The sequence below is a fragment of the Trichomonas vaginalis genome, chromosome VI (genome assembly GCF_026262505.1).
Source record: "Trichomonas vaginalis G3 chromosome VI, whole genome shotgun sequence".
Taxonomy (NCBI): Eukaryota; Parabasalia; order Trichomonadida; family Trichomonadidae; genus Trichomonas; species Trichomonas vaginalis.
The window spans coordinates 86,291-110,366 of NC_067208.1; the positions used below are offsets into that span (position 1 = coordinate 86,291).

Here is a 24,076-nt window from a genome sequence, read left to right on the forward strand (position 1 = left end):
TTGAAGAACTGATAGGGTCACCAGGTCACCAGGTCACCAGGTAATTTAACTTTTCTGAAAAAATGTGACAACATGACATTTTGACAACAACATAGGAGGATGGCATTTATTCATTTTTTTGAAGAACTGATAGGGTCACCAGGTCACCAGGTCACCAGGTAATTTAACTTTTCTGAAAAAATGTGACAACATGACATTTTGACAACAACATAGGAGGATGGCATTTATTCATTATTTTTGAAGAACTGATAGGGTCACCAGGTCACCAGGTCACCAGGTAATTTAACTTTTCTGAAAAAATGTGACAACATGACATTTTGACAACAACATAGGAGGATGGCAAAAATAAATTCAAATCATACTTTATAAAGCATCATTTACAGGTATTTCATCGTCAGTAAATGAATCATCATTATCGTTTGGTTCAACTTGTTATATAATCCTTTCATTTCTTCTTTCAAAACATAATACCATGTCTGTTTACCATCTATTTTTCTTTGTTTCCTATCACATTTATCCTTAATACTCATTTGGAAATTCTTGTCTTTCATGTCTGATGGTTTGCAGAATAGAGCATTTTTACACGTCATACCTACACACAATTCATCATAATGTGTATTTATCCATACATCTAAAGGATTTGTTGATAATTCAATTAAATCTTGTTTGGCTTCAGTCATCGGAATGATTCGTACATTAAATGATGAAAGGTCATATTGCATAAAATACGTCAGTAAATTATCATAAAATTCCTTTGTGCATGAATTCATCAAATTCTTGAAATAATCAAATTGACCCTTAAATTTACCATTAACTCTTAAAACTACATATCTTCTGTCTCCAACTTCAATTTTGACAGACGGTAAACGTTATTAGTTACGAAAATGAAATTGGCAACGTTTTGTGCTGTTCTTCTGGGTTGATTCTTTTCATTAATTCTTATCTCATTATCCGTTATAATTGATTTCAAAGCGTTGAAGTTTGCGAGTCTGTCTTCACCAACATTCTTGAGTTCATTAAGTACAAGAAACATTTTATTCTCAACTACTGAATTGAAATTACCCGTTAGCTCACTTATTTCGGTAATGTTTTTGCATGAATAACCGGCGAGAAGTTCAGAAATAATGTCTGTAAATCTGTTTTTACCTGTTCCCTGAAGTCCTTTCAAAATAATTGCTGTTTCATTCTTGATTCCAGGATGTTGAATCATTGATGCAATCCAGCGAGAAGGTATTTATCACTTCTTCATTATTATCACAAATGACTTCTTTAATGAAATTCATAAACATCTCAATTTTTGAGTAATCAAGCTTTCGAGAATGTTGTATTTATAACCCTGAAACGTTGAGAAAACATCTGGGAATCAGATTTAAAGCAAACACCCTTAACTGTTAATGAAGACAATTGATTTAATAGTACATCCCATGCTGTTATTGTTTTACCTTCTTCTTTAAATAATTTAATCATTTTAAGTGACTCTTTCATGTTTGATTGAAGAATGAATGATATTTGATTCATTTTGTCGTGTATGTTGTAATCTTTCTGAATGAAATATTTGTTTCCACAATCTACAAAACGGATTACACGTGAAAATCCTCAATTACTTCAGAACTGTTTTTATACTGATGATTTCAGCCTTGCGTCTAATATCTGTTATCAAAAACGAGTCATCAAGTTTGATATCGAATGTTATTTTTGGCTTACGTAATAAAGGTAAAACGTATTCATCATAATATTCCTTTTGATATAGTTTTAGAATCTTCACCAAAACAAATGGAGAAGTCATTAAATATGCATATCTATCACGTGCTTTTTCAAAATTACTTTTTGCATTTTCTGTTAAACTGCAGAAGTTATAAACGTTATCGTATGCTTCATTAATTAAATGATTAGGTAACGAATTAATAGCTTGAAACAGTGTGAATAATGTAACTTCTTTTTCTAAATTCATGTTTCCACCGTCATTATGTACTTCAAAATCACTGATGCCATCAACTATGCTCTGGGCAAGTTTATCGTCAATGTTTACATCTTTGTTTTCATTCATGATAGTCTTTATTTCTTCATTCTTCTGTTCAACTCTTACCTTAATATTCAAATCATTTAATATATCATTCACTGTTCTAGTTAATGTTGAATCATAACTTCCACGAATGAATGAGTATGTATTGATTGGTTCTGTTGCATTCTTGCGAACTCTTGAATCAGCCATAACCACTAATGAACGCTTTGAATCATCCATTGACGTCATGATATCAATATCATAATCATTGCAGGAATAACATTTAATCATTCTGTTCGAAACTGCATAGAAGAAATTAGTGTTGCAATAAATGTGAAGACCTCCTGAAGCGGTTTTAACGATAACATCTTTAGTTAGTATACAAGTCTTGGGTACTGTGGCACTGCGTTCCACCTTACCCAATACTTGTGAATTTGACACTTTACAAAACCGTTAACGTATATTTTACAACATGAACGCAAAAACTAATTTAACCTTAAATATTTACAAAGCCGCCAACCACTTCACTAACGAACTCACTAATGTAAAAAATAAACGTTCTCACTATCGTTCTCACTAACGACTTCACTAATGTTCTCATAAATTTTCCTCAATATCTTCATCATCAGTGTTAACCCTATTGTAGTCATACTTGAAGCCATAAACTTTCTCTAACTTCTTAACGTACAATTTACATAACTTACCTTCGTCATCGTATGGTTTAATGATATAACTATTTCTATCTTTATAAACAGTCAATGAAAAGTCAACTGGTCTCGGATGTATTTGAAAGAACATGTTATGCTCAGGAAGGAAGAATAAATGTTTAAATGTATGTTTGTTATATGTTTTGATTTGTATGAGTTGCTTTTGTTCTGTCATTACATCCAAATAAAATAAAAATAAACTTAAAAATAAACTTAAAAATTAATGATATCACCACCCTCACACGTATGAAAACATAGCACAAAAATAAATTTAGGGTAGAAGGTTAGATCTAACCTCATTTCTAACCTCATTTCTAACCCTGTTGAATTCATTGCTTTATAACTCTCTTCCTTGGTTTCTTTTTAGTTGCTTTCTTCACGTCTGTCTCCAACTTGACTGTCTTTCTTCTTCGTCCGTAATGATACCAGTTACTTCCACCAGTCAATGGGTCAAATGGTCTTTCGTAAGGATTTCCATACATTCCATAGGGACCATACGGAAGAACTACTGGTGGAGAAGAAACATTTTCTTTAGTTCCATCGAATCTATTTAAATGCATTGTTTCACCTTTCATCTGGTCATTAAAGTCTTTTGCGTGTTTTGCAAACCATCGTCCTTTCCTAAAGCATTTTCTGACTCAGTCGCAACCAAATTGGATGCTTTATTTATGAGCCCTATTTTATTTAATCTTAACTTCTTTGCAACCCAGCCTCCAATCTTCCCTTTATTTGCATCTAATGTCTTCGAAACCCTTCCTCCACTCATTTTATTTACTGCGTCATAAGCCCCAAGTGCTTTTGCTCCAAATGCTAATGCTTTTGTTCCCATTGCGCCTAAAGCTGTCCAAGCTACCATTTACACCATATTAAAATCATCTCTCTTCAATATTATCTCATAAAAGTTCTCGTTACTGGAGAAAGTCAATGAAACATAAACATTCTCATTCATAAACTTCTTTCTTATCTCATCTATACGCTTCAAAATGTCTGAACAATTGCTAACATCTTCTACAACAGTTATTTCATCATGAATGACCTTCAAGAACAAGCTCATTTAATATGCTATTAAAATCATCTCAATAATGAGTCCATCCTTTCCATCTTTAGGTAGCACAACATCTTTCATTGAAGAAGGTTCGACAAGTCTTATGTTAAACTTACTGACAAAGTTTGTTATACTATAATGCTTCGGCGGCGAATACATGTAGTTTGAAAGACATAATATAGATTCTTCAGCAAATTCACTTATACTGGATTTTATAACAATGTTCTCACGAGACCAAATACCACCAATTGACAATCTTGTAAGCAATCCTGCTGAACCTTCTACTGTAAACGTCGATGGTAACATTCACGAAGGTCATCTATTGACATCTTTGAGTCACTGAATTTAAATATTTTCTTAAAGCAATCGTCATTATCTAACCATGCAATAGCTTTGAAGTTTTCATTCGAATATACATCTGCTTCATTAAATGTAAAACCTGACTTCTTTGCAGAGACGACTTTAAAATCTATTGCATTTGTTTCAAAATTATATACTATGGTAACTTCTGAAGGTAATGGATGTCCTTCCGCAGTCAGTTGTTCTCTCACTACCGTTTGAAGCTTTGTGTTAAAAACTTTCATGTCATCTCCTGTGTCTAGGTTCACATACACAGCAATAGGAAAACTATCTTGCTTCTTTGTTTCATCATTATACCTCAAAACATTAAAGTTCTTCAATAATATTGTTCTTCCTGCTGGAATACTTCTAACTTGTCTTATTTCAATAGCTTTCTCACCTCCTACATACTCTACCCAGTGTCTTGGATATTCATAAGTATACTGACTTTCTTGAATTTTGGTAGGCTTCATCATAACGTGTTCATAGTATATCTTTATACTCTTGTCAGTTAGACTCGGTGCTATGTTCTGAATATTTCTGACTTGCATTTTTAATGGAGATAAAATGAAGCATTTAATACATGACGTAGATGAAGACATGAATGAAACTACAGACAAACTTAACTCTTCTCTTATTCTTCCTTTCAGTAAGGACTATGAGTTCTGTTCAAATGGTGTGTATTTCTATTGTGGAAAGATGGGTTCAGGTAAGACATTCAACCTCATTCGTCATATACTCATAACAGAGCGTTTAGGAAACGACTCTTACTATGACCAAATCATTATATCAGCAACTTCAGACTCTATGGATTCAACAGCGAAAACATTTATGTCAAAAGTTCAAGCCTCTGTCGTTAAAGTTCCAGACAGTGAACTCATTGAATTTCTTCAACGTTACATTCGACGTAAGAGGAAATATTATGCTATTGTAGAGTTCATACAGTCAGGAATGCAAAAGACTTCAGAAGAGATGGAAAGAATTATTGACAAACACCACTTACGTCAATACTCAGGAGTTTACGATATGAAACGACTGACAAACTACATTCTGTCAAAACTTTCAAAATACCCCTTCAAAAAGTATCCTTCAAACACTCTGCTCGTTTGTGACGACTTCGCCGGAAAAGGTTTAGTGTCAAAAGCAGACTCACCATTAGCTAACATCATAACTAAAGTCAGACATTACCACTTAACTGTAGCAATACTTATGCAAACATGGCGTTTCCTTGCTTTAAACATAAAACGTCTCATAACTGACTTCGTTATCTTTCAAGGTTTCTCACGCTATGATATTGAACTCATTTGGAAACAGTCAGGTATAACATTACCTTTTGAAGAAATTTGGGAAGCATATAAGTCTCTCATCTCTCCTCGTTCATACCTTGAGATTCATATCATGACTAATACCATTAAAGTCAAAAATATTCCATGGGAACGACCAACATTGTTTTAAAGTTTAACCTTCAATTGACTGATGGTAAACAAATTCCATGCATCTCTGTCGCCATTTTCTGTTAATATTTTTGCTGTCATTCATATCATCCACTTCCCCATCCGTTAGCTTTTGAGGATATGTGTTAGAATAGCTGTTCTTAAATGAAGGCTTTTCACCTTTGAGAGCATAAACTCTATAACTTTCTGCATACTTTATGTTTGAACCTCCTGAGCCATCATTGACATAAATTTTTATAGGCTTCCACCCTTTGTTCATGTTCCTGCTTCTTCCCTTAGCTCTTTTGTTCAGTAGTTCTACATCTTTATACACAGCTCCTGTCTCAGTGAATTCAACAATATTTTCATTCGTTAGCTTTACATTCAAACCCTTGTCGAGTATATTGTTCATTTCATACATATAAAAGGTTTTTATTCTATATGAAATGAGAAGCAAATCCATCTTAGCTGGTGCCGTTAATGTTCCAATTGAACCAACATCAAATGTTGACTCACGAACGACAAACAATATTGTCATAAAGAACTATAGTTCAGAGTGTTTGAAAGAAAAAGAACCAGAACTTAAGTCGGGAGGGCTCAAAGAGCCCATCTTGGCGCATGGCGCCGTGAATTTAAACTCAGCTTCAAACGCTAACGCTACATCAGATGTTAAGTTAGAGTATCCACCACTGGACCAAATTCTTTCAAGAGAAGCCAACGACAACCCTTACACAAATGTTCAAACAAATCCTTCAGATAACGTAGACCATTACCTTCTTCAGTTATACCAAACAATTTTACTCAAAGACGATAAGAAGCTTTTGACAAATCTTATAAGCAAGAACCAAATAATTCTAACAAAGGAGGACCTTGAAAATGTTATCTCACGAATAACAGGGAAACAATGTGTCATTGACTATCTCGACCCTGAAATCGAATGCTGTGGTCAAACTCCACTATTCATGAAAATAGGTAACATCCGCATCATTGAACACCAGGAACTACAGGAGTTGAGTTTAAGTATAAATATTCGAACGAGTATACAAAACTATCTACTTACTATAAGCTTTGCTTGAAATATGTTTTAGTAAATTAAAGCAGTCAGGAGGGCTCTTTTGAGCCCATCTTGGCGCTTTTGCGCCGTCAGTCAAAAAAATTCAAGTTAGCAATTTGTAATATCTGTCCAAAACTTCTTCAACAGTATCGAACTCATCTTCATAATGCAAACCTAATCTTATTGACTTGGTGCAGTTTTCACTAACACAATATAGCGCTTTGCGCTCGGCGCCTTTGACGCCTTTTTCTGTTCTCTTGACTGACATAACTAATTCATTTGTTTCATCAAACAGCAACAACCAAAGTTCATGACCTAATACATAACATTCATACTTTATATTTTTAGCTCTGAGTTCTCTTGTAAGCTGTTGCATTTAATATTTTCTAAAAAGTCAACTTCAACAGTCATTCGCACTGGTGCTTCAGTTCTACAGGCTCTCCTTGAAAGTCAACAAGTCTGAATTGCATGTCTTTCAAATTATGAGACTAATGCGAACCATTTACCTAAATGAGTTGCTATGACAGGAACGTTTGGAATGAACATTGAATTGACTGCATAACAGAAGGATTTATATTCTACTGAACCTTTACTATTAACTCCTGAAATGCCTGTGACATTAGCTATTTTTGACTCAACGTACAAACAATTACCATAACATACGTATGGAACAGATTTCATCTCAATCGTTTTGTCAACACTTTTCAAAGGAAATGTCATATGGTATGCTCCAGAAGAAGTTGTACTCTATGACTCATTCGTGTATCTTAAACTCTTTCTTGCTACTGAACTTCAATGTTCCCTCAGAAGAGAGTTCGACATCTATGTTGTCAATAGTTTCTTCATTTATGAGAGTATCTATGACTCCAGCAATTTTATCTATTCTATACTCTGCTCTGTTAGGAAATGTTATAAAACTTCTTTTGTCATCTATTTCAATCTCTATGAAATCTGTTTCATCTGTTATGACAAAAGTTGCGATAGTATTGAAGTCAACAACTCTGAAAGCAAGCGCTTCATTCTGAAGACCTAAGTTTGTTTGTAGCTTTACTGTCCCGTATTCGTTTGGGTCTGTACTTTGCAAATAGAACAACATTTTATTCTCATTAAAATATGACTATTGCTGCATATGCGTATGAAACAAATGAAGCAAGAAGAGCACATGAACTAGTAAACGAAAACTCAACTTTAACCATTGAAGGCAATGATTTAGTCATTGACGATGGAAAAACTAAAAAAGTCATTGATTTCGATACTTTTAACACTTATGACCCATTCATTACAACAAGCAAGGTTCCCATCATAAATGATGGAACGGTGCAATATATAAATTCTACAGTAGATGCCTCATTAGTGAAAGTATTAAATGTTCTCATTGAATTGTTAAAGAGCTTTCGATTTGACGACAACATTAAATGCCTAAAGAATTTAGTCATGAATGAGAAACAAATTCTCGGCGTTGCTGGTAGCAGTAATGATGTACACCTTATGACATTAGAATATTATAACGAACATAAAGATGAACTGAAAGGAGAGAAGGGTGACACCGGACCTCAAGGACCACAAGGAATACAAGGAATACAAGGACCTCAAGGCGAAAACGGTTTGGATGGAAAGGATGGAAAGGATGGAAAAACTGCTAAATCATGGATATGGGACCTTATAAATACTGGTTTAACAGCTGCTTCATATGGAGTTCTTCAATACCAAATCGGAAAGATATGGGCGGTACTTGGTGAAGAAGTTTTAAATGACGTTAAAAATGCTTTGAACTTCATTTCAAATGGTTCGGATACTATTAAAACTTTATCTGGTTGGATGCAAGAAACAAGGAGTCAAATAGATACTGTAAGACGTATAGCAAACAATGCACGTACGGGATTGGATACTTTACGACAAGCACAAAATACACTAAAGGAAGCAAATGATATTCTTGGCTCAGTATCAGACATGCATGAAGATTGGCTTAAAGGTATTGACAAATCTTTAAAAAATCACAGTCAGTCTATTGCTGACTACAAGAAAAGTATAGATTTTTTACATAGTGCTATGGACGTACATGATGGAAGCATAAGGAACTTACTTAATGCTAACAATAACTTACCAGGAACTATTAAAGCATTTATAAAGTCCTTTGTAAAACCCGGTGCTCTAACATTTAGGTCTTTGAGAGCAAGAGCATTGAAGTCAAGAGATGCAGAAACTCCAACAGAACCTACAGAAGGAACTGAAACAACAGAAACTCCAAAAGAACCACCAAAACCAACAGCTAATGAAATATTGTTCGAATATTTTCCAAGGTACTCTGTTCTCATTGCATACATTCAAGAAATACTTAAGAAAGCAGACTTGACTTTAGGAGATGATGAAAGTTCTGTATATCTTTCGTTCCAGTTTCAAATAGCAGAACTTTTGAGACAGATATGCTTAATGTATGACAACATCTCTGATTTCACAAGATATGATGACGACCATGACCCCGAACATGGTGAAGAAGAAGTTTTACAAACATCCATTAAGACAGGAAAGGTTTTAACTCAAAGTCTCATTATTGACACCAAAGATGGCGAAGTGGACGTTCTTCAAGAGCTGAAGAAAAATACTTCTTCGGGAGGTGGTGGTAGGCATGAACTTGAAATAAATGAGATAGAAGAGAAATTAGCCGAAAAAGCAGATAAAGAACATAAACACAATATCTCCGATATAAATGAACTTCAAGCTACATTAAATAGTAAAGCGGACAAAAATGAACTTGACGCAATGAACAAAGTTTTGAAATCTCATAAACACAACATCTCCGATATAAATGAACTTCAAGCTACATTAAATAGTAAAGCGGACAAGAACCATGTTCATTATATAACTTCAGACGAACAGATTATAACGGACTACCATGGATATTTAACACGAAGTGATGAAGCGAAGACAAAAAATGTTAATGAAAGAAGATATAAATACATTCGTGCTAAAGGTTATGACATAAGCTGTACTGTACAGTATGATGTAGCTAAAGCACCAGAAGCATTTGGTTATACCGGTGAAATTTATGCCTCTACTTTCAATGTTAACGGTGTATTAGTTGAACCAAGATTTATGTTAAGAGTTAAGGCAAAAATAACGTTTGAAGATGCTATTAAAAGTAAAGCTGACAAAGTTGAACTCGAAGCAACGAACAAAGTTTTGAAATCTCATAAACACAACATCTCCGATATAAATGAACTTCAAGCTACATTAGACAGTAAAGCTGACAAGAACCATACACATAAATCCTTCACTACTGTTAGAGCAGACGACATAATATTGAACTTTGACCTTGGTTCAAGTGCACCATTAGAAAATCCAAGTACAAGCGTAAAAGATACTCTTAACAGTTTAGATAAGAGTTGCAGGAACATTGAAAGTCATGCCAGAAACTTTGAAGCATATGAACTACCCAATGTTAGATAAGAAAGCAGACAAAACTTATGTAGATGAAGAACTATCAAAGAAATTTTCGAAACCAGATACAATGACATTTACAACAGAAATTATAAATGGTGAACCAGCAACTCCATTTGAATTTGTTAGAGGTCTTCAACCAGATACTTTTGAATTTTTCTTGGATAATTCTATTGAACTAACATTACATTATAAAAGTGGAACAAATGCAACATTTCATCCGGGAGATACATTCCAAATGGTATTTAATGACATAAGTTCTTTAGAATATGTTTATAGAGTTATGAGCATATATGATTTAATATATCCTATAGGAGCTGTTTATACGTCTATGAATCCAATAAATCCAAACACTTTATTTGGTGGTAGATGGTATGAAATAGTTGACAGTTTTCCATTCTACACTAATACTCAGTCAATGAAGATGGGAGGTTCAAAGAAAATAGGTATTGAAAACCTTCCTTCACATATGCATAGGTTCAGTGGAAGAACATCTGTGGAAGGAAACCATTCACATTCAATAACAAAAAGAGGTTATACAAATCTTGCAGCGGGTTCGGATAGACAGGGAATGCATAGATATGATATCACAACTGACCCCAAAGATGTTAGCACAGGTATTTTCTGTGGAACTGCAGGAAATCATACACATGTTGTAGCTGGTATTACAGACCCAGCAGGTAATGGAAAAGATTATATGCCTCCTTATATAACAATGCACGCTTGGATACGAGTTGGTTAAAATCTTTAACTTTACATAAATGAGCTTGAAAGAAGTATTCGAACAACATCCATGGAGGTCATTTAAGAAATTCAATGAAGCTGCAAAGAGTTGGGGATTTACTAACAGAGCTGAAGTGAAAAGGTTCTTTGACAAAAATGTTGTACATCAAACAAAAATAAACCCTTACGACTACTTTTTACCAATTTACTCCAACACTCCTGACGCATACCAATTTGACACTCTCATTCAAAGCAGAAAAGGAGGACATAAACCATTCCTCATCTTCATAAATGTTAACACTCGTAAAGCATATGCATATCCAATGAAAAATAAAGGAACTCGTGAAGTGTTAAGAGTTTTACAAAAGTTTGTAGCAGAACATAACCCAAGTACTTTAACATCAGACCAAGACAGTGCATACCTCAGCAATGAAATCACAGAATTTCTCATTAAGCATAACATAACTCACTACACTACTGAAGACCATAACCATAACATACTCGGCATCATAAACCGCTTCATAAGAACGCTCAGAGATTTAAATCAAGAGCGAGACTTTACCGAAGAAACAATGAAACATTTTCTCGAAGTATATAATTCCTCAACACATTCTACAACAGGACATACACCAAATTCAATGACACAACAACAAGAAGAAAAGTATATACAAAAGAAACGAAGCCAAACACAAAATATCAGAAATTCAACACAATTTACCCTCATTCCTGGTACAAAAGTTCGTGTAGTTCTTGACGACAAACCGTTGACAAAGAAACGTTTAAGGTTAAGTAGAAACTATTATATCGTAGACTCTACACAAGGTAATGGATATCTTATAAAAGCTGCTGACGACTCCATAGCATTTTACCCTCGACATAAGTTAGTTGAAAGTAGTAATGGCAAACTTGCTGAAACCATTGACGAAGCAAAGCGAGGAGTGGTTATTGAAATACTTGGCTACAACATAAACGATGACACTTATAAAGTAAGATATGAAGGAGGTGTTGAAGATGTTATACCATCTAAGAACTTGAGAGAGTCAAAGCCAACACATCTGGGACCATTAGAGCGGGAGTACTGGAAAGACAAAAATATGCCAGAAAGAATAAGAAAATTCTTCTAAACTTTTTCATTAGATGTAAATCAGACATGAATGAGAACAGTCATGATATCATTAATGGTACCATTTATTTACACCAAAAAATAATGTTTATGTTAGAATGTTAGATCTAACACGTTTTCTAACCACTTTTCTAACATGGTCTAAAACTCTCGAAAATCATGAATTTTTGACATTTCCTTATGAAAGAAAAATAACGCTAATTTTTTTCTAAGAAAAATTTTTATCTTGTATGTAAAGATATGATTTCAACAATCGGCACAACAACAATTCAAACTACAGCACCAAACTCGTTAGTCATGAATCCAACATCTATGTTAGTAGAGATGAAAAGCTTCATTCCTTCTTCATATACTTTCGAAACAAAAATCCAGAAGATAAAGCAAGAACTTTTAACAAGTAATTTAGACTGTAGTGCGAAAGATGAAACAAATGAACAGTATCTTTATGAAATGCAGGACATTATTGACCATTTACCCAAATTGCCTGAAATCCAACAACAAAAACTAACTATTCCTGAATTCGACGAAATTGAAGTCAAAACAACTGACTCAGTAGAAATAAAGAAGTTCATACGTAAAGTAAATTATGAATTCCTTGGTTTTCATTGCAACCATAAAGTTATGGACAAAGATTGCGACATGGTTTATAAGAATGTTTCTGACATATATAAATCTGAAGAATTTAAGACCTACGATAACTTTGTTTCATTAGTTGCTGAATGTGTTTGGGAAATAAGAGATAAAGATAGAAGAGGCAAAGTATGGAACGAACAACTAAGACCCGCTATGTTTGAGATGAAGAGAGCAATTGACGCCTTAGTTGTTTTAGCAGGTCAAATTTCAATGTATAACGCAAAAATGAACCCGCAATGTTCAAAATGTAAGGCAGCGATGAGGAAATATAACTACTCCGTCAAAGAGATAGAAAGAATGAGAAACGACTATGCAGATTTAAAGAAAGAAGTAGAAAAGCCAGCAGAAGATAAAATGGACATGTTAGCATTTCTGAACAAAAATTATCCAACTGCTGACGATTTCCTTCTATCTGACGTCAAGAAGAAATATAAAGAAACCTTCGGCATTGTTAAAACATTCGATGTACTAAAAGAAGAAATAGAAGCTACAAAACTGTTTAAAGTCATGAACCATCGCAACATATACCATGTAAAACGCTTGTAAATAGTTATGTTAGAAAAGAGGTTAGAAAACGTGTTAGATCTAACATGCTAACATAAACATTATTTTTGCTGAATTCAGCACAAAATTCTGAGTAAAATGACATATGGCACGTGTCAAACCGTTGAGTTTTCACAAATTTTAAAAATTGCTGCGGAAAGTTCGTCAAAAAAGTGAAGGTTCCCGACGGTTTCAAACCGCCATACTTTACATGAAGATAGTTTACAATGTCAACTAAATATCATGTACGATAGAAACGGTTATGTAAAGTTTACATTTTGTAAAGTTTTGTCCTGATTCAAGACAAGTCTTGTATTTTTTCAGAACAAGTCTTGTATTTTTTCAGAACAAGTCTTGTATTTTTTCAAGACAAATCTTGTCCTGATTCAGAACAAGTCTTGCACTTTTTAGTCAGTTTTTCTTGTAAAGTTCTCAAATTTGAGAACAATTGTCCTGATTCAAGACAAGTCTTGTATTTTTTCAGAACAAGTCTTGTATTTTTTCAGAACAAGTCTTGTATTTTTTCAAGACAAATCTTGTCCTGATTCAGAACAAGTCTTGTATTTTTTCAGAACAAGTCTTGTATTTTTTCAAGACAAATCTTGTCCTGATTCAGAACAAGTCTTGCACTTTTTCAGGAAATCCTATCGTCTAACTTTACAAATGTCACTTTTTCAACATGATTGCATTTTGGTCGGGAAACAACTTTCTCTCAATTTTGTCACTTTTTTCTATCGTCGTGTTTTGTCACTTTTCCCTCAGGGTGTGTGTCAGAAAATATCCAAAATCTTTATAGCCTCGTATCTCCTTCAATTCTTGACGGCTTGACATGTATGACACACCATTCAATTCAGAATTATGTGCTGAATCTTATGACCTTCATTTGTTCGTGACTTCTTTTCACATATGTAACCCTGAATTTTTAACATTTCTTTAACACAGAAAAATAAAGTTAGTTTTTTTTTTTTTATTTTTTTTTTTTGTATGTAAGGACAGATATGTCAACAACAGAGAACACAACAACTGCTATCGTTCATGAAGCCATAAATGAAGAATACGAGTGGGTTCAGTTTAACAAACAACTCCGTCTCATTCGTTCGGTCAAAGACGATATGTACCAAATGCAAAGTATTTTGACAGCATGTTTTGCTCCAGACACTAAACACGCAGACGACTGGTTCAAAAACCAAAGCACACAAGAACTTTTGAGTGAAATTTCTCTAGACCGACTTTTTTCGGTCTTGCATAAAACACATGAAAATCGTAAAAATTTGCCAATAAATTTAAGAGGTTATTATGTTCATAGACTTTTAGTAAATGCAGTTGCAATGTGGGCTTCTCCTCGTTATGCATGGCATGTTTACAGACTTCTTGACGAAATTCATAGACAAGAACGTGGAGAGATGGAAAAGAAACTTCAAGCAAAAGATGAAGTCATTGAATCCAAAGACAAAAGCATACAGAAAAGAATACCACGTTCGGTACCAAAAGGAAAGGAAAAGAGTTATAAGTATATGATATATACTGAAGAGTTGGAGAAAGAAGAAGATAAAGATATGGTTATGTTGCATTTAGTCAGAAGAAACAACAAAAGCTTTTATGACCTTGCTAAGATTTACAAATCTGACAGAAACTGGTTCTATCGTGAAAACTTACCGATTTCAATGACACCGAATGAGCAAATAAGGAAATTGTCAAAATACTCTTCCTCAAACACACTATGACATCAAAGGTTGCACAATACTTACATTCAAGAGAATTAACATTACTGAAGGAAAAAAAACAGAATATTTCGATAACTTCAAAGAGGAAGAATAAAAAATCTAAGCTAATTTTATTTTTTTTATAAAATTTTATCTCATATGAAAGAACATGAATTTAGAATATTCGGAACTCATGACAGAAGAAAAGAGAACGAACAACATGTAAAAGATTATGCAAAATTTCTGAAGACATACAAAGCATTTAAACAATATCTAAATGCTTCTAAAGATTATGCAAAATTTCTGAAGGTATATAAAGCTTATGAAAAAGCGTATGAAAAGTTTATACATTGGGGAATTGTTGTAAAATATCGATATGAAGACTAACCAAAAATATATTTTTGCTTAAATGACGTCAGGGTCAATTTCTTCAACCATTTCACTTCCTTCGTCAATGTCAATAGAAGCTTCTTCAACCTTTGGTAAGAACTTTTGTATAAATCTTTGTTCGTTATTGTTTTCAGAGATGAAGAATAATATTTCACATTTGTTTCACCCTTCTTATATTCTTTCTGTTCGGAAAGATTCATAGCAATACTGAAGAAGTCAATGTTGGAGTTCTTTATAATAGTATAATGAGTATCTTTGACATTCACGAAGAAACCCTTTTGTTTCAAAACTACTGCTAACTCTTGTGAAGTATAACGTTTGGTCAATGACAATAGCTTGGTCTGACATACTGACCAAACTTAGATTCTTTCACAAACTTCTTGTTAAAGATAACATTGACGTTTGAAGCATTATTGAACTCATTCTTGATGACAGTAGCGAGAGCATTGTATGAAAAGAACTTGCAATCTTGCATGTGTTTCATTAAAATAAAAATATTAAATATTTTGAAAAATAACTTTAAAAAAAATCTAATCTAATTTTTTCAAAAAATATTTTTTATCCGATAGAAAAGATGACAGAAAAATTAACTTTTTACATAGCGCCAGACCCTTCTTGCCCACATCTTTTTAAGCCACAAATATTATAGTCATAGAACTAAATAGAGAAAAGCGAAATTCTACAAATAGAAGAAAGCGAAATTCTACAAACAGAAGAAACATATAGAGACCTAGATAACGAAACTGGATATGCACTATTCTGGTTAGATTGTCCTTATGAAATGTATGAAAAAAAGGCTTTATATGAAGAATATAGAAAATATTGTCATGAAAAACAATATAAGACCAAGCTCTAGAGAAAAATTCTATGCTGGTATAAACACATCTTTTCGAAGTTCGGAATGGCAAATATAGAAAGAAATAATTTTTTCTAAGTTTATTTTTTCAAAAAATATTTTTTTTATTTCCTACTAAAGATGTATCGGAAGTTGTCTAAGTTAGAACACTCGGAAATAAAACAACTTCTTACAGAAGCTAATATAGATGTTGCAAAGCATTACACAACAAACAAAAAGGCACTCGCTGACATCCTCAATGACTATAATGGTGAAATAACTTATGATAGAATTCATGAGTTCATAAAGCCGCAACGCGGCGAGGACGAAGTCCATGCAAGAGCATTTCCTTTAAATGACGTTGCTATTGACTTATATCATAGACGTTCAATACCTCATGAAGTAAGAAGAGAAATGTTTGACATAACAAATGCAAACGTTGGTCATACTCGTAAAGCTCTTTCACATGACGTTCGTCAAGAGATGTTTGACATAACAAATGCAAACGTTGGTGAAACAAGAAGAGCTGTACCACATGAAGTAAGAAGAGAAATGTTTGACATAACAAATGCAAACGTTGGTGAAACACGAAGAAGAGAGATGACACACTGAAACAACAGAGAAGAGAGATGTTTAAAAGTGCTATAGAACAAGTTCGCAAAGCTAATAATGTCATTCGTTCCATTGACGACAAACCAAAAGAAGGTGAGAGATGGTTTAAAGAAAGATGAAAGAATAGGAAAGGAAATGTGAAGTCAGGCAATAGCTCATTGACTTTAACATCGAAGCTTTAGATGAACCAAACAGAGACTACTTACACAAACATTTCGGTAAGGTTTTCATGAGACTCTTAGAGAAAATTAAAATAAACTCCCAACAGAGATGGATGGTATGTTTAAACTTGGTGGAAAGTATGAATGTTCTACGTAAACCTCAATAATATTGGAACATTACTACATCAGCTCTTGAAGGAGAACTTTATATCAGAGATAAAGCCAAATGCTGCAGGTATTGTTGAAATTGCACTATGACTTCTTCTTGACAAACATAAAGAATCTTACGAAATAAAGATGTATGATTTAACAGAATATGAAGGCTTAACGATGTCAGATGTAAAGAAAGGCAAACCAAAAAAGAGACCATATATAGAGATGAAAGCACACTGACAAATGACCAGAAAGCCATTTTGGAAGCTCTTAAGCAAAACAGGAAACCAGCACTTATAGAAAGCTTTTGGAAAGATAATGGTGAAAAGAAGTTTTATAAGAAGAGAAGCGGTCAGTTCTGGAAGTATCTTTGCACATTACCTATAAATCTTGAACGCTACCAAATCTTCAATGAACTGAACAAAAGAACTGCAACACTTATGACAGAAGAAACTGCTTCGTTTATGCTTGCATTCAGGCTGGAGTAAATGAAGAAACTATTGACCACATGAGAGAAGTCATTCGTGTTAGAGACTTTCCTCAAAGTAAAGTACAAGAAATTTCTGACGCAACAGGTATAGCATTTAATGTTACCATTGGTTACTTCAATGACTCAAGACATAATGAAATAAAGAGATACATACCAAAAGAATGTGAAACTGTTCGAACTATTGACTTACTTCTTGTTGAAGACCACTACATGCTAAATGAAAGACTTCCAATGACAACATATTTCATTCGAAACTATATAGAAATCTTGAAGGAGTGTGGTGGAATGAACATTGAAAAACAGATGAAAATATATACAAAGAGAGAAGATAAATATGTAGTTCGCATGGATAGAACTACACCGCTATGGGATGTTATGAAAACATTGTGGGAGTGCAAATATTTTGAACCTATTTCTTATGGAGAACTTTTCACATATACGACTGACTTATATAAACAGAACCTTGCACCATTTAAAGATTTGACATATGCTCCAAAGTATTGTGTACAACTGAAGAAGAAAGCAGAGTCAAAAGAAGTAAATAAAGCTAAATGTAAGTTCATACCTGAGCACGTTTTCTTTGCTGACTTTGAGTGTAGTACGGATGGCTTTCATAAAGCTTTTAACATCTGTTATGACAGTGAAGATGGTTCAGTTAGTGAAAGTATTTGGGGTCAAAACTGTGCAACAGAATTTTTGGAAAGACTTCCTGACAAGAGTTTAATATATTTCCATAACCTCAGTTATGACATAAACTTCATCTTAAGACACATGACAGAAGTGAAAGGAACTCCCATCATTAAAGGTTCACGAACAATGCAAATAACTGGTTTATATAAAGGAAGGGCAATTATTATAAAAGACTCTTACAGTGTTATAAATAAGAAGCTTAAACTATTTCCTGCTATGTTTAACTTACAAACAGGACCGAAAGAAGTATTTCCATATAACTACTACAGCAGTGTTTTGTTAGCAAATGACAACAGAACTGGTGTCATTTCTGAAGCATGTAAGTTTATCCATGATGCAGATACATTTATGAAGAACATAGATTCCATCAAAGGTTGCAGAATAGATGAAAACCACTTCGACTTAGAAAAATATAGCACGTTTTACTGCAAACAAGATGTAAGAATTTTAAGAGAAGGTTTTGTAAAGTTCCGCAATGACTTATTGAAAGAGTTTGATTTAAACGTTTATGACTACGTTAGTATTTGTTCTATTGCTAACAAATTGTTTGAGAACAGAGTATACTTCCCGAATGGAAATCTTTATGACCTCTCAAATAAACCAAGAGAATTTATTTCGAGATGCATTCAAGGTGGAAGATGTATGTTGTCAGATAACATGAAACAAAAGAGCAAAAAGAAACTCATTGCTGACTTCGACACTGTTTCATTATATCCTTCAGCTATAGCAAGACTTTATACTTTAGAAGGTATTCCAAAAGTATTGAAGGAAGAAATGTTAAGCACAGAGTATCTCATGAGACATTTATTCGATGACGACCAAAAGGAACCCATTGGTGAAAAGTTTATGTCTGGCTTCTTTGTTCTCATTAAGATAACAGAGATTGGTATACCCAGACACTTTCATTTAATAGTTTGCGACCCTGAACTAAATCCAGAACTTAACGTTCCAAGAAGTTCAAACACTTGCTGTCTCATGTATGTTGACCATATAACATTACAAGACCTCATAAAATATCAAGGTGTCAAATGTGAAGTGTTGCAAGGATACTATTACGATGGAAACAGAGATATGAGAATAAGAGATGAAGTAAAGAAGTTGTTTGAGTTAAGGTTAAAGTATAAGAAAGAAGAAAACCCCTTACAAGAAATTATAAAACTCATTCTGAACAGCATTTATGGCAAAACTATTCTATCTCCTATTGAGTCAAAAATAACCATAGTAGATGACAAAGATGCTATAAGATATGCTATAAGAAATTACAACCATATAGTGAAGTTCGAAGGTTTGGATGGTTCAGATAAAACTATTTTCAAGCTAACGAAAAGCATTTGCAGACACTTTAACTTCTGTCCACTTGGTGTTAATATTCTGTCTATGTCAAAACGTATTATGAATGAAGTATTCTGTACTGCAGAGGACATGGGACTTCAAATCTTTTACCAGGATACCGACAGTATGCACTTATATAATGAAGACATCCCAAAGCTTGCAGCAGAGTTTAAGAAGAGATATGGTCGCGAACTTATAGGAAAGAACCTTGGTCAATTTCATAGCGACTTTGCAGAAATAACACCTGGAAAACAAAGTTTAGCTTATAAAAGTATTTTCTGTGGAAAGAAGACCTACATAGACTTACTCACTAACGATTTAAATGAAGTTGCATTTCACTGCAGAATGAAAGGCGTGAAGCAAGATGTTATTGCTTTAACCGCTAATGAAATGTTTCCTGAAGCTATACAATGCTATTACAATGAAGATAAGAACATTCACATACCTGTTGGAACATATGACAAAGACTCTGAGTTCAGTTTAATGAAACTTTACAAAGCACTTCATGATGGTCAAGAGATTGCATTCGACTTATGTAAGTCATGTCAACCTTGCTTTGCTGAAAAGTTCAACTTTTCAATAACGACTAAAACAAGCTTTATTCGTAAGTTGAAGTTCTGAGGTCATTTATTTTTGTCAGCAATGAGGTCATTCGTGATAAAAATAAAGCTAGCGTAGATTTTACAATACTGCGATGGTAGAGTTTAAGAGTTGTGCTTCAATGTAGAGACAGTCCTTCCCATCTGGAGGCAAGAACACTGGACATTTATGGTCATGAGTGGAGTACATGTCTATCCAAAACTCACGATTGAAGCCAGTTAATTTATAGTATTTAGGGTTAGGAAGTGGTGAAGTTCTTGTATGACCAATGAACTCATTTTCAACGCCTTTGGCTATATTAGAGTAAAGTATTGCTTGCTTTCTATCCCAAATGCCAGGTGTTACAATCTTTGAAAATTCATTTTTCCTCGGAAGCATTGCATCATAATTGAAAACATTCTTAAAATCATCACTTGGTTCGGAGATTTGAAATCTTATACGTAATGGATTTTCTTTCTTTTTAGCGACTTCATTGAATGGTGAGAATACAATGAATTGACAGTCATGAGTTCCATCTTCATTTTCATTAAATTCATAATGAAAGTCTATAAGTTGTGGCTGACTACCTTCTTCTTTCAGTTGTGCAAGAAACTCACGTAAAGGCTGTAAAGTTTGTACTTCAATGTTGAACTTTTTCTCGAACATCTCATTAAATGAAATCATACATTGTTGCAATGTTGTATCGTCTTTAAAGTATTTGTATATGTGAATGTTTTGGGCGCTTAAAGACTGTTCGTCATTTTCTATCTCGACTTGAAGTATAAAGTCAACCTTTCTGAAAGCACGTGTTATATACATAGATGTTATGCCAATGTACTTCTCTTCATTTATGTTCACAATCCAGTCTGTTGGAAACTTAAACGTTACTCTGTTCCCCTTTATTTTGACGTCAGGGTTTTCACTACTGAACGCAACAGTTAAAGGTATTTGTCTATACATTTAATTCGGATAAAAATAAACCATTTACTCTTTCTTTGCTTCAGCTTCTTTAGCTTTTGCTTCTTCTCTAGCTTTTTTCGCCAGCAAACGTGGGTTCTTCTGTCTTCCAGCAGCTAATGCAGCTAGTTGTTTTTCACTAAGTTTTCTCTTTGGTCTCTCTGGCTTTTGTTCTTGTTTTTGTTCCTTCAGTTCGGATAAAATTTGCTCGCGAATTTCTTTCTTCAATGCTTCAACATCTATGACACCTTGGGTCTTGTCCGTAGGGCTTGTCTGAGTCATTTGACTGCAGATAAAAAACTAAATTAAAACTTTAACCGATGTAAAATGAGCTTGTCAAAATCAGAGCGAGAGTCTATTATATTAAATGACGCAAGAGGAATACAACATCCTTTCTATTACGTAAGTCAGAGTAAAGATGGTAAAATATACGTAAGAAAAAGAAAGGTACCATTAGCGAATGCAGAGAGCGACAACATTAAGGTGCATGGCAAGGGTGAAGTCCACGAAGCCCATATAAAACCTTCTGTTCAAACTGAAAAGTCAATAGAACCAGAAGAAAAGAAGCCAGATGTACTTTCAATAACGAACCAAGAGCTTATTGCAAAGTTCGTGAATTTCATTGAAAAACAAACCGAGTCAAAGAACCCTGACCCGCCAGTGAAAGAAGTTGAGACAAAAGAGAATGTACAGTTCATTGAAAATGTCAAGAAACAACTTCCACCACGAATACCAAGAAGAAGAGTGAGAATAATGAAGTAAATAGATATTTTTATCTGAAGTAAATACATGCAGAACGAACAGCTAAACGAATTTACTCCAGCAGAGCATATTCATCAGATTCGCTCATATTTCGATATCATAGACAATGCAGTTCAAATTGGTGACACTAATAGAAAATATTCTGACGCAAAGATTCCATCACAACCTGGAACTGCTAAAGATAACACATGGGTAACATTCAATCTCTCACCTCCTGGTGAAAATATGTTGGACCTTTACAATACATTCATTACGTATAAAATGGAAGGTCAATTTATTGCAGATAAAGAAATTGGTTCAGGTTCCAATAAAACAAACCCACCAGGATTTTGGATTGGTTTCGATGACGCTTTCTATGCAGTTGCTGGATATCAAATCCTTGCAAATGGTCGTATCGTATATTCTCAAGACAACGCAAGAGAAGAAGCATATATAACTTCAAACTCACAAACTACCGAACAAATAAAGAAAGTAGATGTTTTCTCAAAGACTCGACATGAAGATGTATGGAGTCATTCGGGAACATGCAGAACAGGACAAATTGTTAGTGGTCCAATTACAGCAGGAAAATCATTTGATTTTAAGCTTCGTTTAAGAATTCCTGTTAGAAGATTCCTTCCATTAGAAGCTATTCGATTTATTCCAGCTTTTGCAGGAAACATTCAGCTTAAAGTAAAGTTCAGTAGCGACGCCTTACAATGCACATCTATATCTGTAAATGATATCATTGCTTTCAATCCAACTCTTAAAGTTGCATTTGCTTCAGATTCAAATCCACCGACAAATAAATTTGTTCCATGGAATGAACCATTCACTATGATAACGAAGGCAATAGAAGCTAGTGGAACAGTTACTATTACAACTGTAACCCAGCAACTATTTCGAACAAAGATGGATTTTAATGAATGTTTCATTCATCCAAAGTCATTCTCTTTAGACCCTAACATTTATACAGAACTTGTAGAACATTATACAAACGAGGCTTTATGTTTTCCTGTTAAAGTTATGGATTGGATTCCTATGGACGGTTCATTCTCAAAGAATACAGATAGTTCAAGTGCAACATTTACAGCAGCTTATACGCCTATTAATGTTAAAAGTATTTGGGCACTATTTAGAAAGAAAGACAACTATTATGTTAATTTTGAGAACCCTAAGTTTAAATATCTTCAGCTTTCCATGGGAGCTTATGGAAATATGCCTGCAGAACCTGAAAAATCATATGGACCTGTATTTTATGAAATGGTTGCGAACGCTTGCAATACAAACAATGATATGATAGGATTTAATGAAGATGTTATGAGGTCATTGGTGGATGATGGTAGTGTGGAACATAAATGGGATAGCTATGACAACACACATTTCTTATGTGGTTTTCCAACAGAAGTGGACTTTTGCTTCCAGCAAGGTCAAACATCTACTGCTCCAATAACATACAAATTGTCTGTTAAAGGACCTATTGAACTAGCAACTGAAAATGTACCAAAGCCACTTATTGGATTTATGAGGGATTGTTGCTTTGCAATACAGGTGCGTGCTAATGGAATCCCAATAATAAGATTAGATGACTATAACTTAGCTACGGACGATAGTGAGGAATAAAGGATGAACGTTTATTTTTAAAGCTTATAAATGAGTTCTTCATCAAGCTCTCGTGAACCTTCACCATCTATGAAACAAACTTTACCAAACGATTATGGAGCACCTATTGAATATTTCTTACGAGCTGCACAATGGCAAAGAGCAGTTTCACCAAGGTTAGGTGTTCCACCAGCTCCTGTCAAAAATAGCATTTGGTCAAGTCCTTATATAAGATATGGTCTCCCACTAGGTTTGCTAGCTACAGCAGGAGCAGTTATGATGTTGAAAAGAAATAAAGCAAATGTTGTAAATAATACTGAAGTAGCTGAAGTTAAACAAACTCCAACACCTTCAATGACTCCTGAACCTATGGAAGTACAAACTCCTGTTCAAAAGTCAACTCCTAAACCGACTCCAACATTTAAACCAGAACCTACTCCTCAAATAAATCGTAAAACTCCTGCGTTTCCTTACTGAAAAATAACGTTATTTTTATTTTATTTGAACATTTTTATTTGATTGAAATGACGACTAAAGTCACTGAAGCAATGAAACAAAAGTTTTTGGTAGAATACATTAAATCAGGAATTATTCCAGAAGGTTTTTACGTTCATACTATGAAGGATGGTAGAGTTCAGTTTAGAAAGATAAAGCAACCATTAGATAAAGAAGGAATTTTGAGAAAGATTAAACTTCATGAGGACAACATTGCTAAACTTAGGAAGAAGTTAGAAGAGTTGGAGAAAAGAAGAGAGTTATAAAGCAATGAATTCAACAGGTTAGAAATGAGG

The 24,076-nt window shown here is 34.0% G+C and overlaps 14 protein-coding genes across 14 annotated transcripts, besides 2 other annotated features; 11 read left to right on the forward strand and 3 right to left on the reverse strand.

Annotated features, from left to right (window-relative positions):
- Positions 1 to 1,593: part of a mobile genetic element that runs on past the window's edge.
- Positions 1,594 to 2,374: 781 nt separating this feature from the next.
- Positions 2,375 to 24,076: part of a mobile genetic element that runs on past the window's edge.
- Positions 3,281 to 3,565, reverse strand: TVAGG3_0776240 (protein of unknown function, DUF4107 family; the record flags this gene model as incomplete). The annotated part of the gene is made up of 1 exon (XM_051246142.1): positions 3,281 to 3,565. One exon carries the CDS (start codon positions 3,563 to 3,565, stop codon positions 3,281 to 3,283), a length of 285 nt encoding a protein of 94 aa, XP_051081617.1.
- Positions 4,337 to 4,531, forward strand: TVAGG3_0776250 (uncharacterized protein; the record flags this gene model as incomplete). The annotated part of the gene is made up of 1 exon (XM_051246143.1): positions 4,337 to 4,531. The coding sequence occupies one exon, from the start codon at positions 4,337 to 4,339 to the stop codon at positions 4,529 to 4,531; it is 195 nt and encodes a 64-aa protein (XP_051081618.1).
- On the forward strand, positions 4,694 to 5,315 carry TVAGG3_0776260 (protein of unknown function, DUF4106 family; the record flags this gene model as incomplete). Its single annotated transcript, XM_051246144.1, has 1 exon — positions 4,694 to 5,315. A coding segment is annotated over one exon (622 nt), but the record flags the coding sequence as incomplete, so codon positions are not given.
- Positions 7,694 to 9,109, forward strand: TVAGG3_0776270 (organellar and viral DNA polymerase type B; the record flags this gene model as incomplete). Its single annotated transcript, XM_051246145.1, has 1 exon — positions 7,694 to 9,109. A coding segment is annotated over one exon (1,416 nt), but the record flags the coding sequence as incomplete, so codon positions are not given.
- TVAGG3_0776280 (ATP binding) lies at positions 10,437 to 10,760 on the forward strand (the record flags this gene model as incomplete). Its single annotated transcript, XM_051246146.1, has 1 exon — positions 10,437 to 10,760. One exon carries the CDS (start codon positions 10,437 to 10,439, stop codon positions 10,758 to 10,760), a length of 324 nt encoding a protein of 107 aa, XP_051081621.1.
- TVAGG3_0776290 (integrase core domain containing protein family) lies at positions 10,780 to 11,865 on the forward strand (the record flags this gene model as incomplete). Its single annotated transcript, XM_051246147.1, has 1 exon — positions 10,780 to 11,865. The coding sequence occupies one exon, from the start codon at positions 10,780 to 10,782 to the stop codon at positions 11,863 to 11,865; it is 1,086 nt and encodes a 361-aa protein (XP_051081622.1).
- TVAGG3_0776300 (organellar and viral DNA polymerase type B) lies at positions 12,177 to 13,043 on the forward strand (the record flags this gene model as incomplete). The annotated part of the gene is made up of 1 exon (XM_001279685.2): positions 12,177 to 13,043. The coding sequence occupies one exon, from the start codon at positions 12,177 to 12,179 to the stop codon at positions 13,041 to 13,043; it is 867 nt and encodes a 288-aa protein (XP_001279686.2).
- Positions 19,752 to 20,027, forward strand: TVAGG3_0776310 (organellar and viral DNA polymerase type B; the record flags this gene model as incomplete). Its single annotated transcript, XM_051246148.1, has 1 exon — positions 19,752 to 20,027. The coding sequence occupies one exon, from the start codon at positions 19,752 to 19,754 to the stop codon at positions 20,025 to 20,027; it is 276 nt and encodes a 91-aa protein (XP_051081623.1).
- Positions 20,088 to 20,804, reverse strand: TVAGG3_0776320 (uncharacterized protein; the record flags this gene model as incomplete). Its single annotated transcript, XM_051246149.1, has 1 exon — positions 20,088 to 20,804. One exon carries the CDS (start codon positions 20,802 to 20,804, stop codon positions 20,088 to 20,090), a length of 717 nt encoding a protein of 238 aa, XP_051081624.1.
- Positions 20,970 to 21,224, reverse strand: TVAGG3_0776330 (uncharacterized protein; the record flags this gene model as incomplete). Its single annotated transcript, XM_051246150.1, has 1 exon — positions 20,970 to 21,224. The coding sequence occupies one exon, from the start codon at positions 21,222 to 21,224 to the stop codon at positions 20,970 to 20,972; it is 255 nt and encodes an 84-aa protein (XP_051081625.1).
- TVAGG3_0776340 (uncharacterized protein) lies at positions 21,270 to 21,704 on the forward strand (the record flags this gene model as incomplete). The annotated part of the gene is made up of 1 exon (XM_051246151.1): positions 21,270 to 21,704. One exon carries the CDS (start codon positions 21,270 to 21,272, stop codon positions 21,702 to 21,704), a length of 435 nt encoding a protein of 144 aa, XP_051081626.1.
- TVAGG3_0776350 (uncharacterized protein) lies at positions 21,732 to 22,215 on the forward strand (the record flags this gene model as incomplete). Its single annotated transcript, XM_051246152.1, has 1 exon — positions 21,732 to 22,215. A coding segment is annotated over one exon (484 nt), but the record flags the coding sequence as incomplete, so codon positions are not given.
- TVAGG3_0776360 (repellent protein 1 family) lies at positions 23,337 to 23,762 on the forward strand (the record flags this gene model as incomplete). The annotated part of the gene is made up of 1 exon (XM_051246153.1): positions 23,337 to 23,762. One exon carries the CDS (start codon positions 23,337 to 23,339, stop codon positions 23,760 to 23,762), a length of 426 nt encoding a protein of 141 aa, XP_051081628.1.
- TVAGG3_0776370 (uncharacterized protein) lies at positions 23,810 to 24,046 on the forward strand (the record flags this gene model as incomplete). The annotated part of the gene is made up of 1 exon (XM_051246154.1): positions 23,810 to 24,046. The coding sequence occupies one exon, from the start codon at positions 23,810 to 23,812 to the stop codon at positions 24,044 to 24,046; it is 237 nt and encodes a 78-aa protein (XP_051081629.1).